Below are 16,418 nucleotides of genomic sequence, written 5' to 3' on the forward strand. Positions count from 1 at the left end.
AGGCGTTGCTGCAGAGCACGCCTGAGAATGCGGGGCTGAGAGGACAACTGCTTTTGAGAGCCTGAGGGAAAAACCTGGGAACCGATGAGCTGGTCTTGGAGTTTCTGCAGTTAACAGGTGTGCGAACAAGGCCGGACAAGGAATGCTTTACAACAACACTTGCTGAATCCCGGCTTTCACTGAAGTGGCTAGGAAATAAGAGTTTACACAAATGGTAGGCAGAGACTGATTTTGATTCGTGAAAAAATGATCCCTTTGCCAAAAAAATATCAGCAGAATTAGTAAGCTCTTAGACATTTCAAACGTGAGTTTTTTAGGACCACAGTTTATTTTTTAAATTAAGTTTAATCCATATATACCATTCTAACCAGTCTAAGCTTTTATTTACTGATACCTCAGTGAATGGAGTAGTGGTAATTTGGGATTATAGATGGCAGGGTAAGGTAGGGTATGTAACCTTTTTTACTCTGCCATAATAATGAGGACATTTAACACTTTTGTATCTATTATGTCCTTAGCACTATTTTAAGAGCTTTACTTACATTGACTCATTAAACCCTCATACCTATGTTGTGAGGTAGGTAGTGTTAACACTGTTGTACACAGACTGGGGAAACTGAAGTACAGACAGGTTAATACTTGCCCAGGGTCATTTTGCTAGTGAGCTGGGCATTGAAACCACAGTTTAACTACAGTGTTTGCACGCTTATCCTCATGCTAAATGCCTTTCTGGAACTTAAGGCTAGATTTTTAGAGGGTCTAGAAGAGAAACGGCAAGGCTAAACGTTTTCCAGAAAATTATCTGTGATAGTCGACATCTTGGAAATTATTAAGCAATTATGAAAGAGATTTTGTTTTTTGGAAAATCCCTGGAGCCCAGCTATTCTGCATTGGTTGTGCTGGAGGCAACATAGTCTTTAATGATGGGTGTGAACTCCAGTCAGACTTGCCTGGGTTCCAAGCCTGGCTTCCAAGCCTTGCTGTGTTGCTTCTTAGCTCGGTGACCTAAGGGAAGATACTTGACCTTATACCTTAAACTTGAGGTCGGGTTTATATCCTCTACTTGGTTGATTACTGTAGGTGGCCTTCGTCTCAATTCCTTCAGAGGTGCCAAGAGTTTTTTTTTTTATTCATACCTGGGTAAAAAATATTTAGCTTGACAGTAGATAATTCTTCGAATGTAAAGAAAATTTTTGTGATATAGGTGGGCAAGTCTGTTTTCCTGTGATGCACAATTACTGAAACCATGGGATGACGTGATAGCATGCCTTCTTCATGAGATAAACATGGTGGTTTTGTCTTCGCTGGTAGCATTTACCACTGTAAACTATACACCCTGTATGTGTATAGGAAATCACCAAAGGGCAATATAGCTTCATTAGAAAATACACTTTAAAAAAAAAACCATTATGTGATCTTAGATTTTGTGCATTGGAAAATTAGGGTTGATAAAAGAAGGATTCTACTTCAGTCATTGTGAAATATCAAACATGACGGATTTGACAGCCCTTTTCCCCCTCGGCCTCCCCCACACTCTTCTCTGAGATTCTTCCTGCCACTTGTTGAGCTCACCCAAGCCTATTGACTGAGCCAAGAAAAGAGACTCACTCTCCTCTTCTTCTGACTCATGCCCGAAAGTCATAAGCAATTCAAAACATGTCTCAAATCACAAAACATCATGTGGAAACTTTCTTGTCTCTGGCTTTGGAATATTCTTTATAATCAACATATAATCAAATGACGTTTTAGATTGGCTGCATTTCTTCAGAGGTTTTTCCTGACCCCTCAAACTAAATGCCCATTGACTCCATCGCATTATACTGTTTTATTCAATGTAGCATTCTGTCTCTAGCCAGTATTTTGTTTGCCTAGAATGTAAGTTCTATGACAACAGAGACTTTGTCTTATTTTAAGCTGTGTCTCCTAGAGGAGGAAGTGGCACATAGTAGGAGTTAAGGAGTATTTTCAAATGGATGATTTCTAAAATCCCCCTGCATTTCGCTTCATGTGATTTGGGTCTCCATAGCTTCAGCCACAATATGAGGGGTAATCGGTCTTCTCTGTCTTCTCTTCTCTTTCTTGCCGTTCTTCACACCTGTCCACACTTGTTATTGTTACCCTTTAACACATATCCAGAGCCTCTGAGTCCAGTTCTCTTGTTGCCACCATCTTTTTATATGATGTCAACTCATTTCAAATTTATTGAAAATTGGCAATTAAAAAAAATTAATATTTTCCATTTGGCTGAATCATAACAGGGTTGGACAAATAATTCATGGCATTTCTTATTTAATTTCATAAGATAACATCTTAAGAGTTTCCTGATGAGATTAATGATTTTGCATTGTTTCCCAATATTCACAGTATAACTGGTATTTTGATTCAGAAAGCACAACATTCCTATCTTTATTTCCCCCTAAGTCAGAATATTTCTCAAAGGCATTTAGTGCTATTAGTTAAAAGTAAGGAAAAGAAACTCCGTATGAAAATGGCTTACCACAGAATATTGGAGTTCAATATATTGACTTTCAAAACTGTTGCTCAAATCAGTATTCTGTGTTCTTTTTAATAATTGTAAAATTATGATTTTAGTATTTCAAGTGCTTATTATATTTTCAAAGTGCCTCATCTTGCTGCTTGGTTATTCTGTATGTAGGGAAGGAAAATATATTTTTCCTCTACCCTTCTAAGTTCTTGGCTGGGCCCCCTGTAACAAAAGATAGATTAACAAGGGAAAAGCATGTATATCAACTTAAATAAGTTTTACACGGCATGGAAGCCTTTTTAAGGAAATCAAGACCCAAATAAGTGATTAAATCTTAGTGTTTATATGCTAGGTTTGATGTAAAGTAGAAATTCTTGGAAAAATGTAATAGGATTAAAAGATGGTGTTAACTAAGTGAAGTAACTTACAAGAACAGCAGGCCTTGTCCTTCAGATTCCTCTGGTGTCTTGGAGAAGATAAGGATGTTCCTGTCTTCTGGGTGTAGGGAGGGTGCCTCTCCCATGAGGGTTTTATGCCCTGCTTCTGGGGAAGGTCAGGAAGTCCTGTCTGCACATGCCACTTCTCAAATTCCTTCAGCTTGAAATATTCAGTGTGCCAAGATACCACAATTTGGGGGTGGTGTGTTCTGAACCTCCACGGGGATTTTGTCAAAGTCAGAGTTTTAAAGTGATATTATTTTTAAATGAAAATAAAATTTGGATTTCTTTTTGGTCTTTATATCTTGAAATTGTTAGGATTCTGTACATATTCTTGAAGACTTGGAGTGCCTTTCCAATGACAGAAAAAAGTGTTTTTGGAGGTGTCTGCAACTCCTGTTTCTGTGAAAAGCCCATTAATTCCCTAAATAAGAATAATTTATAAACAATGAATATATTAGTAAGTCTTCTCAAAACAAAGCTCCTTCTAACACAGAGATGAACAGGACATGGTCCTCGCCCCTACAGTTCACAGTTAAGATGTTAGTTAACTTTGCAGCTCAACCCAGCTGAAGGAATTTTACCTCATGCCCACATCCTTTCTTCTACCTTACATATTTTTTTTTTTTAAAGAAAATTATGCTTTAAGAAGTGATAGCTTTTTTCATTTGTCATGGTAAAAAAATCCCAGACATTTTGCTTTGTAAAGTCATTTTCATCTTACTCCTTTACATGCATTCCTGGCGTATGGTATGCTGTTTAAATGTTCAGTGAGTGAGTGAGGAGATGTTAGTAAATGGTTAACTGGAGTAAATCCTTTATTTGTCAGCCTGGTCACTTCTGTACTCCTGTACTTTAATGGAAAACCAAATATTTTGTCTGAAAGAATTAGCATGTCTATCATAGGATTTCCAGATGAGAAGTACAACACACTCAAGTATGGAAGCTCCCAGGTTATATTTTGGTTAAATATGAACCCTGTGCTAGCTGGAGAAGCAGGATAGCTTACTGGTTCAAAAAGGTGGCGTCTGGAGGGAGACAGTGCCTCGATTTTCACCCTGGCTGCCGTGCTGGCTGTATGACCTTCATGAAGTTACTTAATTTTTCTAAATCTCAATTTCCTGAATCAGTAAAATGGCATGCAAGTGGAGCTTATCAAAAGGGCTTCCTGTAAAAGGTGATGGATTGAACACATGCCTGTATCGCATCCCAAGCCGGTACACATTCTTGTTGTACGACCGTATGACTCAGAAGCCTTCTTGTCAGAGTGTGTTGTGGGTCGCATCTGGGAAGCCTTCTCCTTCCTTGCATCTTCCTTCAGTGCTCCCCCATGTAATTTTTCTTCACCCTTCTCGCCAGCATCCGTTTTGCCTTTGGTCGGGTAATTGGTACAACAGAACGTAACAGAGCTGGGTTTGAGTCTCAGCTTCACCAGTTACCAGTTACTTTGTTTTGTTTTGTGTTTTACCTCAAGCATTTCTGCTTGCTGAGCCTCTGCCTTTTCTTCTGTAGACACATTTCATTCTACAATGCTCTATCCTCGTAAGAAATAAATATAATAGTACAATCACCCCAAGGCTCCCTACTTAGGCACTTGAACTGTGCTGCTTCCCCAGTTGTAATGCTTCCTGAAGATGTGAGACATACATCAGCTTTTAAAGGGAAAAAATACTAGCATAATAATGAATATACTAATTCAAGGCACAACCTCGATTTTAGAAATTTGAAAATGAGAAAAAAATTGTACATTTCTCAATAGAAAAAATGTGAAATGTCTTACCTATTAGGGTAATGCATATGTGGATATTGTGCCTTTATAAACTGTTCGAAGGGCAGAGATTACTTTTAATTCCTTTTTGTCTGTCATCACATATTGTTCAGTGATTACTGGAAATATATTAAAGCCTTGAGAAAATATTTGAGTGACTGAAGAGTCTGTGTTTTAAAATTCAGCAGGAAGACTGTTTCTGTATTAAAGATGCAGTTTGTAGTACATCTAGATCATAGGTTGGGGAGCTATAAACTACGTATTTTCTATTTGCTAGAAGTCAATCATTAATCAGAGGAGAATGTTCATTTCCTGCCTGATTAATAACTTTTTTATACAGTTTTCTGATTAAATAAAATAATTGCATAAATGAAGCACATTGATTTTTTTTGCCATTTACAAAAAGTAATGATATTTATCATATAAGTAATTTATATACTAGCAAAATGCTCAAGATCTACATTGTGCCATCTATAAAGATGCAGATGGATGACTTAGTTTTCAGTAGTGTGAGAGCTGTAAGAAATTCTTTAATAAAAAAGTTTTCATGGCAACATTTTTAAAAAGCACCTTCGGATGTTATAATTGCAGGTTAGGTTATTTTGACAAGATGGTGTAACTGATCCAAGCATTTTATGTTTCTATTCATAGAGGAGTGATGGAGCTAAAAATTAAATTAAAAGAATAGCTGAAAAGGGTGCGCTAATGTGCCTGGAAGAACTGACTTAAACATTATATATTAGTTTGATTCCCAAGGTCTCCAGCTGTATTCATGAGGGTGACTAGATATGTCATTCTTCTTACTGGAGAGATTTTTGATATCCAGTGCAACATTTTATTCTTTTAAGGCATAAATTGAATAATATAAACGAAAACATTGTGATTCGATATGTGTACATAATCTGGTCTTAAGAGCTCATGCTCTTCATTCTAAAATGGAGCTACATTGTACTTTTACTTTTTCTGCTATTGGGATCTTGTGAGAATAATGGTAGTCCCAGAGGATTCAAGAAGGTGGGCAAGATAGATGTGGATCCTGCCTATATTATATACACAGGATGACCAAATAATTTACCATCCAAACTGGGAAACAAAAAAGAGCAAATGGGGGTGCAATTAGTAATTACAGTGGGGTTTTGGGTAGAAATGAAGCCGGGGCAATAGATTCTGCTTTCCTCTCTCCAAACACATGATTATATGGAGTACTGTTTATACTGGGAGTGTGGATATATAGGTGTTACTGGAGCATATAAGGGAATAATTAAATCAGACCTCGGGAGATCAAGGAAGACTTCCCAGAGGAGGTGACATCTAAGACTTGCAGGATGAATAGGAGCTCACCAGGCAAAGAGGAGGGGTAGAAAGTTCTGGGCAGAGAAGAGAAGGGATACTAATGCCCAAAAGAGATTGAACAGTTCCACATGGGTGAGTAGATCTGCATGACTGTGGCCAGGAAATGAGAAGTCACATGGCAGGGCACAATCCTGGGACTGTTGGCAAGGGCACCTTTTAGGGAATTGGGCTTTATCACAACAGTTTTAAGCAGAGCGCTGAGGTGATCCTATGGCCACGGGCTTTTGCCTGTATCCATTGACCACCTTGCACCCAGGTGTCTTGACTGGAGCTGGGCCTCCACACTCCCCAGCACGTGGAGAAGAGGGTGTTCCCCCCTTGCCTCACGGTAGCAGAACGGCAGCAGAGAGGGTGCAGACGTTTCTAGTCATGTGTGACCGACTGGTGGGGTTGCCCGGGAAAGGCAGCCGGTAGAAGGCCTCCTGAGGACAATAATCACCAGGAGCTGCGTAAGAGGCCCACAGGTACCCATAGCTTTGCCATCTGGGCCCTCTTCCCTCTGTGCTTGGGCCTCCACAGTATTCAGGCAACCGGGAAGGAGGAGGCCCCGGGAAGGAGGAGGCCCCGGGAAAAACTGTGCGCCTGGGAGTCTGAGCAACTTCCCAGAGGAACTCCTGCAAGAGTGGTGGTTTTAGCTCCTGGAGAAAGATGTGAGCACTGTTTGGAAAAGTGAAAGCTGGGGTCCAGATGCCGCTAGGGAGCAGTAGCGGGGAGGCAGCTGTCTCAGGCCAGGGGTCCTCCGAGGGTGGCAGTTTCTCAGACTTGCCTGTGGCCCTGCTTTGAGCAGAGCACGGGCTGGCCCAGATGGGGAGGCAGGGTGGTCAGTGGGCCTGGCGCTGCCTGTGAGCCCAAGAGGCTTGAAGAGACTGGCAGGCCGAGTCGGCAGTGGCTGGGGAAGGCTGGTTTCAGCCCTAAGCTCTTGTAAGGACACAAATCATATCGGATTAGTGCCCACCCTTTTAATCTCATTTTACCTGAGTTACCTCCTTGAAGGCCTCATCTCTGAACACAGTCATGTTCTAAGGGACTGGGTGGTAGGACGTGAGCCTGGGGACGGGGACATGTTTGGCCCCCAACAGGGACCTGCTGGCGGGGTTGCAGGTGCTGAGCCCTGACTGTTGGCTTCCGTGGGTTCCGCGGGCCCAGGGCCATTTGAGTTCCCTTCAGAACAACCTCAAGTGTATTACAGCCCCACTTGTGACTTCCAGTGGTGGGGTATTACCTTGCTCAGTAACTTTCTCAGTCTTTGGCTTTCTTAGGTTATTGGAATATTCTAATATGTCATGTATATTACTAGTATGTTTGCTAGTGTTAGGTGTGTATAAGAGTCTGGAGCCTGTATGCTGGGGTAGAAGCCTGGTTTCACCACTCACAGCTATGTGGCTTTCAACAAATTGCTTGACCTCTCTGTGCCTTAGTACCCAGATCCCCACAAAGGGATAAAATGCCTAATGGAGTAAATGAGTCAGGAAGGCAGGTCCTGTGCAGGACACTGATGAAGTACTTAATAAAGGTCCTTTCATCTTCATCGTCACCTTCATCAAACGTCCTCAGGTGGGACCTGTGCGGGTGGAGGAGAACGAGCGTTTCCCCCACACCTTTCTTAATGTCTCCTGAGAGTCTGTGGGTTTGTTTTTTCCCTTTCCCAGCTTCTTGACGGGGTCGTTCTTTATTGCACTTTCTACCAGCCAGTCAGAACGGCCAATGTTTGTCAAGTACATTATAGCTTCAAAGTACTTCCAGTTCTGGTTTTATTTTCATACCAGCCCTGAGAGGTATACTTAATTATTACACAGATTCCAGCTATGATGAAACTGAGCCTTGGGATCAACTGACTTACCTGAAGTTACTATATGTCTGGCAAATACTAGATTTGGGACACAAATTGAAACTTCTCTTTCCTGTTTACCCTTGTTTTTAATATACACATGTAAAGTACAATGTTTATTGTAGAAGCATTTGAAAATACAGATAACCAAAGTTTAAAAACACTTTCATAGTGAAAGCCATTATTAACATCTAAAATATATATTCTTACAGAAGTCGTTTTACATAATAGGATATGTATTGATATATTACTTGTTTTCCTCTTAAAACATGTATTTTTTTCATGTTAACAAGCATATATCTTTATCAGCATCTTACATTCCTATTTGGTTCTCATAGAAGGATATAGTCACCATTTAACTAACATATAGATTGCTTGTATTTTTTGCTCACATAAACTCCTGTGAACCCCCTTTTACATTACACCTTTACCCACTTAACTAACTTTTTCCATAGGTGGATTTTTAGATGTGGAATTTCTAGGTAAAAGAGTTTGCCCATTTTAAGGCCCTTGATTCATATTCACAGATTGCCTTCTGGAATGACTGTGCCAATTTAAACACCTGCCTGCCTCTGTAAGAGGTCATTTTCCTTGCTCCCATTGGCCATCATCATTCTTTGCCAGTGTGGGTGGAAGGAAATGGTATCCTGTTGTTGATTTATTTGCATTTTTATTGCTAAGCAGAGTGATAGTTTTTATGTTTCCTGTTCCTGTATAGCTGCACTTTGGAGACGTGCCTGTTTATGCTCTTTGTCCATTGTTTCCTGTAGAGATATTCATCTTTTTCTCATTGATGTATAAATGCTTCATATACTGAAAATATTAATACACTGTTCATGCCCTTTTCACCATCATTTAGTCATAAAAATTCCTAGAGTTTTAAATCTCATATGACTGTTAAGCTACACTCCCTCCCTTCCTACGCTTACTCTTTTAATGACATGGAAACGCCTCCTGAGCCCTCTTCATGTCATCTGGCCAGATCCTACCCGAGGCCGACTGTCACCCCACACGTTCAGTTTCTCTCCCAGCTGTGCGCTTACCTCCGCTTTTGCAGAGCGTGCCGTCTATATGTCCATCCGGGAAGTGGGGAGAGTCGGACTCATGTTTATTGTGCTCCACTGTGTACCAAGCGCTGTATCAGGTGCTTTCGAATGTGTAAAATGTTAAACAGACTCCTAGTATAGGAGACCTTGGGGTCGGCTGTGTGAGCTTTCATAGATTTCGTGGATATTGATGCTCCTTTCCTAACTGTAAGAGGTGTGGTTGCATATCACCTTATTCAGAACAACTGATGATGGTATGTTCCATACTTTAAAAAGAGTTTGCTCTCTCCTATTATAAATATCTAATTATCTGGCATTATTGTGTTGGACCAATTTACACTGGTTGTATGTCCTGGTGACCTTTGGTGAGATCCATCTGCAAAAAAATATTTAACCTTTTGCTTCTTGATATTTTTTCCCTCTTTCATAGGATTATAAGAAACAGTATTAACATTATATACATATCTATACCTTATATTATTAAGAACTTACTGTATTTCTTCTGTAATTTTGATATCTATACATGATTTTAGGTATTTTTTTTAAAGTAGTGATTTTTGATTTATTGTTAAGACTTAATGATTTCTTTAAATAAAATTTGGGATTATAGCAGAATAATTAAGAGTATAAGCTATAAGCTTTGGAGTCAAGCAGACTAGGTTTTGATCCCTAACACTACCAATTCCTAGTCCTGTGACTCTTGGTGAATTACCCCAGGTTTCTTATCAATGAAATGAAAATAGTGTCTCCCACATCAGGTTATTGTGAGAATTAAATGATATCATGCATGTAAAGTATTTATTTGTGTAATAGCAGTCAAAAAAAGCATTTGGCTGATGGTAGTAGGTGAAGTGGTTATTTCAAATCATTTTTAATTAAAACTTATAATAGCAGTGTTCAATAGAAAGGCTTTAAGTTTATGATCTCAAGAGTATGTTCTGAATGATTAAGTCTTTTATTTTATATTTTAAAAGGGTTGTAGGGATTTGTAAGAATAGGGTGATTTTGTTCTTTCGTCCTCCACATCTATTCAGGTAGTAAACTGAGCCTTAATGTCACATTGGACTTGGACCTTTCCTTTTAGAGTTAGATCACCTCACTTCTTTTTTGTTTGGAGGGAGAGCTTAGATGTCCTCACTCTCTGAAAAGGCAAGCATCCTTGTCAATCTTCCAGAATGAATATTCCATCCAGGAAAGCGTGCCCGTGGGGTACCCTGGAATGTTGGGCTTTTCAGAGTAAGGGGATATCTAATATCACTTATCAGACATCACATGATGATGTGCTGGTGTTAAAAATGTCTTAATCCTCCGGTGTTAAGAATATACCAATATATGAAACAATCAGAATTAAAGATAAATTATTACCATGTGTAATACATGAATGATCGGGACCATTGCATGTGTCCTAATAATTTTATGCTTAGAAGCAACTTTACCTTTCAAGATGTATTAATTTGATGTAATTTTTTATAGGGATTCACAAGCTCTTGAGTATATTGAAGAATCATCTACTATAACTAGTTTTTCATGATCTACCTATAATTCTACCTATAATTCATGTTTTTTTTTAATTTCTAGGTTTTCTTCCTGTAAACCATCTCTATATCTCTTGCATCTTACTTCTGCCTGCTTAAAATCTGGTGATACTTCCCTTCAATTACTATAAATTGCTGAGATCAAGAATAACTAATATTTTTAAAAAGTATATTTCAAAGGAATATAATACTAAAAGATTATTAAGCAAATATATGATAATAGCAAGAATAAACCAGTTTCTTACATATTGGTAGGATTAGTGTACATCCAATAATTAAGGTAGCTTAATATTTTTAGTGACTCAGGTTTGTTGATCATATTAACCTAGGTTAGTTTTCTGGTCTTTCTTTGCATGTAATCAACTCGGACCTATAAGACCTTTTTTTCCTTTCCCTTTCACAATATTATTGTTTAATGACATATTTTTTTCTCTGAAAATACTTGATTTTCTATGTTCACTTCCAAAATATCTGTCTAAGTGAAGCTCTGGCAACCTTGAAACATTTTAAAGAAAATAAAAACTGTGAAGGTTAAGCCCCATTCATCGGATGTATCAAGCAGATGATATTTTAAAGAAACTCACCAGTAAAAGAGGAGATTCCACTCTTTTATGGGTGAAATGGACATTTCCTAAGGGTGAGGTCAGTGAATAATTCGGATTCTGTGAAAGAATTGCTGTGGTTTTGAGAAATATTTGCTGCGTTTCCCGGAGGGAAGGCAGGCTTCTGCAGCAGAATTGGGGTGGGGGCCTGAATCATCTGTCCAAGCTGCAGAGTGGTCCTGAGAACAGTCGTGGGAGGATTGCTGCAATCCTTTTTTTGGCATTAAAAAAATAGTACTTAGCATATCAACTACATTAGCAAAAAGTGAAACAAAAGTAAAAATTTACCTTCATACTTGTCATTTGAGCAAATCACTGCCTAAGTCATATTTGTGTGTATAGTAAATGGAGACACATTGATGTTTACTGAAACCCTGTGGTATATCAGTTTTTGAGCAAGGCATATTCCATGCAGCATATAGCCCTGTGGCAAGGTGCTTTTATCTGTATTTTTAGAAAATGCAAAAATTAAGACTTAAAAATGGTAAGTAACCAGCCCGTAGTAACATGACAGTGAGTCGATGTGTGCACATGGCACCATTTTATATTAGCTATAATGTTATAAAAAACCTTTGTTAGTGTTAGTTTTAGGCTATAAGAACCTGGAGTTTATAACCTAGATTCTGAAAGGAAGCTGTGAACAGTGATAGGTTGCTAAGAAAGTCTCTTAGCTAATTAAACAGTGTGCCTTGAGTTATTCTCAGCCTCTGTCCTGCTCAGTCATAATCGATCAGTTGAAAATGGTGCCCATTTTTAGGTCTGTCAAAACTTAAATTAGAAATAAAGAAAAGTATAGGTCTCTTATTTTCAATAATTAAAAAAGGAAACAAAGAATATATACATGAAAAATGTTCAGAACAACCTGATGTTCAATAACAATGGAATCCTAAAGCAAATTATGTCTATATGAATTGCTAAGCCATACCAACTGAGGGTTTGTATCCAATACAACAAATACTGTAGTTATATTGGAAATCATACCTCTCTCTTCTATGTAAATCAGCATAACTAGGTGCAGCTTAGCGTATTCCTTTCATAATTGTTTTCACCCTTTTAGCATTTTTCAAAATAAAATTATGACAGAAGGGAGCCTGTTAAGATTATGCAAATTGGAATGAATTTTGCCACTTAAGTGTATTAGATAATGGGAGGTAGACCCTCTAATGGGAGTTGTATAGTCATGGACCACATCCCAGTCCATTCAAATACTTAACTTTTCTGTTTAGAGTTACATCAGTGATTGAAAACAAAGGCTGGGATGGGGGATGAGAGGTAGCATGTGGGCTTAAATGAGTACCTAGTCAAGGAACAATTTCAAACCTGACAATTTCATCCTATTATATATTTCCAATCCTAAACCTCCTGAAAGAATAGTTTCCATTTCCTGCTAACTTTCATCCTCTTTATATGTTTGTTTTTTTTTTTACCTAGTTTTCAGAAATCTGCTCCTTGAATAGAAAATAATCTTTCTGTAGACATTGAGCCAAGGCATACTTGATTTTAACTTAATTTCAATAATACTCATGTTTTGGAGGAAAATAAAATTGCTGTAAAGGACAGGTCAGTCAGTATTTGTGGTTTAGACCTTTCTAGCTTTATTTTATCAAATCTTAATATTTCCCTTTAGCCATCTGATGTTTTAATATTTACTGCAACTCTTACTTTAGCTATTGTTGGTTCTCAAGCACATTTTACTTCTCAGTCCTTAAAGTTTCAGTAAGGTGAAAAAAACCTAAGAACATTTTGAACCATTGCTTATCACAAAGCATTCAGTTAGAATGGTCTGTCTTGACTACAGAACTTTCAAGATGCCTCCTTGTGATTCTAAAACATTAGCATTAGGAAGGGACAGAATGTGCTTTTTTTTTGCACTGAGCTCACTGTGCTTTTCTTTCTTGCCTTCTTATTCAGCTGGGATGCTTGCCGATTCCTCTGCAAACTTCTAAGGCTGAGACCCAGAGGGAGCCCGCTGGAGAATGCCATCGGAACGCTGCCTCAGGTCGGCCCCCTAGGATATGTCCTTGCTTGTCGTCATGAGCCCTCAAGTAGTCACACTGCACATTCCAGGACTGAGTGCAGAGCAGGGCTCAACACATACTTGAAGGAATTAAGCAAACCAGGCAGTAGCACCAGGGCTAACTGCTGTCATCTATTTACTGGCCAGACGTGGATATGTGTCAAGATTCTAGGAATGATACTACTTTTTATCTTTCTCTTGTTTAGGGTGCTCATTTCCCTCAAACCCAAGATGTGCTGCTATAAAGGTATATGATTAAATAATGAACCAGAAAACTATACATCTACACGATTATCATCCCCTTTAAAGCAATTACTCGGGGAGTATGATACATATTCTCAAAATACTCCTAACATTTTCTTTTGATAATTCATTTTATAAACAAAACAAATACTTATTGAGCCAAACACTCTACTTGGTGCAGAGGATCCAACAATGAATAAAACAGATCAGGGTCCTGCCCTCATAAAATGTATATTCTGGGGGGAAACAAACGTCGAGGCAGTAACAATGCACCAGCAATGCACGTGCAGGTGTGAAAAGTGCTTTGAAGGAAAAGTACGGGATGGACAGAGTGAGGAAGTGCCTTCCTGAAGAAGCCTTCTGTGATGTGAGCCCTGAAGGGCAGGATGATGTGGGGAGGTGCCCTAGGGCAGGGGGGAGCTTGGCACATTCCCCAAACTGGGGGGAGGTCAAGCAGAAAAGGCAGGGGGTTTGGGATATTCTCAGGGGGAACCTAGTCTTCATCCTCCTTCAAGTAAACAGTCCAAGGGCCTCCAGAGGAAAGAGTAAGAGAGATGATAAACTTGGGAAATAGCTTCTTTTTAAATAATTAAGAATTGGGTATGTCTCTGAAATGAAGAGACCAGCTTTCTGCCACAACTCCGAAGCTAATAGAGATGACGTGTTCCAGAAACGTGTTCAGAAGCGGAAGCACTGGGACAGCTGATAGACTGCCTCTTCGCTCCCAGAGTGGGTTCTGCTGTGGGTCAGTGTTCTCAGCGGGGTGTATTTCACCCACGGGGTACACTGTGCAATTTCTGGCAACATTTCTGGTTGTCACAGCAGTGGGGTGCACTTGGCATGTAGTGAGGACAGGCCAGGGATCCTGCTAAACAGCTTAAGAGTTGTCGTAGGACAACTCCCCACCGCAGAAAACAATCTATCCCAGAAAGTTAATTTCACTGAGGTCGAAAATCCTGCTTTAGATATGGCATCCGGCCAGTATAGCACATAGAGATCATGGTATCTGTCTGCCAACACCTCAGCCAAGTAATTTATTTCTGGCTACCAGGAACTCTGTGCATTCATCTCAAAGTGACTTTTTTCCTTTGAATTTACCATCTCTGCTTTTACTGATCCACTCCGATCCCACCACCATCTGTCCCTCCACAGCACCGTCGTCTCTGTAGTGGCCTTTCCTTCTTTACTGTGACTCAGAGACCTCACTCCCCCACCTCTCCCACCTCCCCTGTGCCCTATGGAACTCCTGCGCCCACACCACATGCACTGCCATAGCACGTCCCTCCCCTGAACAGCTGTGTCCATGTCCTGACTTCACTGGGACCTGTCCGCCCCTCAGGCCCCACTTCTGTCGTAGCCCTGTCAACTGGTGGCCTTATTTCCTCACTTCTCTGCTATGTTAGGGATGGGTAAAGAGATCGTTTCACTCTGGGGCATAGTTTTGCTTTTAGATCATCACTCCTCAAACTGGTTGTTTGAGAAAGCTACGACCAACACATGTTCTTCTGCAAGGGGTGCCCTTCCCCTCTCTCCCCTCTCCTTCTCACCACGGATGTGGGCGTCATTTCTCCCCATTCACTGAGCGTTTGGCCCCTGGCCTGCAGTCTTCTTCCTTATCACAGACCCTGGGTCCCATTTCGTAGCCTCAGATCTTCAACCTGCTTGTTGCCAAAGACCTTCTCCCTCCCCTGGGCCACCCGCTGTCCTGCTCCTGCGTGGACCTTGCCACCCACCTTCCTGCTCCCGCGTGGACCTTGCGTCCCTAGTAGTTGCTCTCTTCTGGAATCAGCCACTTTACTTGTGCCAGGACCTCTTGCCCTTCTCGTCTGCTCATTTGCCTACTCCTGTGATTGTACTTTGACCTCACTGCCGTACTCACCTCGTGGCCCTGTGTACTTTCTACTAACCCATCCACCCTTTCTTTCCTTTATTTCTCTTCTTATGCAGTTTAGATTCTATCACACTTTTAAATCCTTAATTTTTCTGGCTCCCTGAATTTTTGATGCTCAAATCTCAACCTAGATGAACCCAAGAATCCACGTTCTCATGCCCACATCATCCAGCGGAGATTGGTTCCACTAAGTATTTAGATTCAACAAACCCCAGAAATGGCTCAGAGTTTTCATTGATTCTGGTCCATTTATCCCCTCCCTCCTGCTGCTCAAAAGATGGTCCTTTCCCTCCGCTGAGCCCGGCCTTGCTTCCGTGTTTTGAATCCTATCTTTCTTATCTCCTCAGTAACTTCTGACTGTTGATTGCCTCTCAGCTGTGTTCCGGAGACACAGCTGTGCTTGTAACGCTCTCTGTGCAGGGGTGACACAGATCTCACCTCTAGCCATGACCTCTTTCTGAGCTCCGATCCTGCACCAGAAGCTCCCTCGTCCCCAGCGCTCCAGCCATTGACATTCTGGGGAAGGGCCGGCTTCCTCCTGTCGCAGGATCATAGCCCCACCGCTTCCCCTGCCTGGAAAACTCCTCTCCTTCTTTTGCCACACCACCTTGTTCTCATCCTTCCCCCCACCAGCTCCAGCAGTACTTCTTCAGGGAGCTTAGATTCCTCCATTGATGTATAACTGCCTTGCTAAACTGAGTGTTCCCCAGGGTCTGCTACCAAGCTTGGTTTGTTGACCATTTTATCTCCTATACCTAGTACAGAGTGAATAAATGTTTGTTGAGTGAATGAATGAAGGGAGGAATGAAATAGGACTACTCATTTATAACCAAGTTCCTTCCTTCATAGTCTTCTTCATTTCTTAATCTCTAAGCATATTGTGTCTTCTTTGCTTATTATTTTTCTATGGATTGTTAGACCATTGTTATTAAAGGTTAACATTCATTTTAAGGTTTTTACAAATTATGAAGTGTTCTATAAAAAATATTTAAGTTCTATGATGAGTTCTGGTAACAGCTTACCCACTTAAATAAAGAAGGTGGTTTTAGTATTAATGTATTTTGTATAGAAATGTTTTGACTGTGGAATTGAAGTGATTAGAGTCCTCATTTGACAGTTCATCAGCAGACTGAATTGAGATAATCATGAATAATTCTAATGCTACCAGGTGTTTGTCCAATCTTTTTCTTTATAGTCTAACTAAGAAATGAGG

At 40.2% G+C, this 16,418-nt stretch overlaps 1 protein-coding gene across 5 annotated transcripts in view; it reads left to right on the top strand.

Moving 5' to 3' along the window:
- KLHL32 (kelch like family member 32) overlaps positions 1-16,418 on the top strand; it is a 174,873-nt gene that overhangs the window by 21,212 nt on the left and 137,243 nt on the right. For all 5 annotated transcript variants that reach the window (XM_036890349.2, XM_057489439.1, XM_057489438.1 and 2 more), the window contains exon 2: positions 12,966-13,053. In XM_036890349.2, the coding sequence (XP_036746244.2) occupies positions 13,031-13,053 (23 nt within the window). In that variant the 5' untranslated portion in view covers positions 12,966-13,030. The remainder of the gene's footprint in view (positions 1-12,965; positions 13,054-16,418) is intronic.

This window comes from Manis pentadactyla, chromosome 12, assembly GCF_030020395.1.
Source record: "Manis pentadactyla isolate mManPen7 chromosome 12, mManPen7.hap1, whole genome shotgun sequence".
NCBI classification, from domain to species: domain Eukaryota; kingdom Metazoa; phylum Chordata; class Mammalia; order Pholidota; family Manidae; genus Manis; species Manis pentadactyla.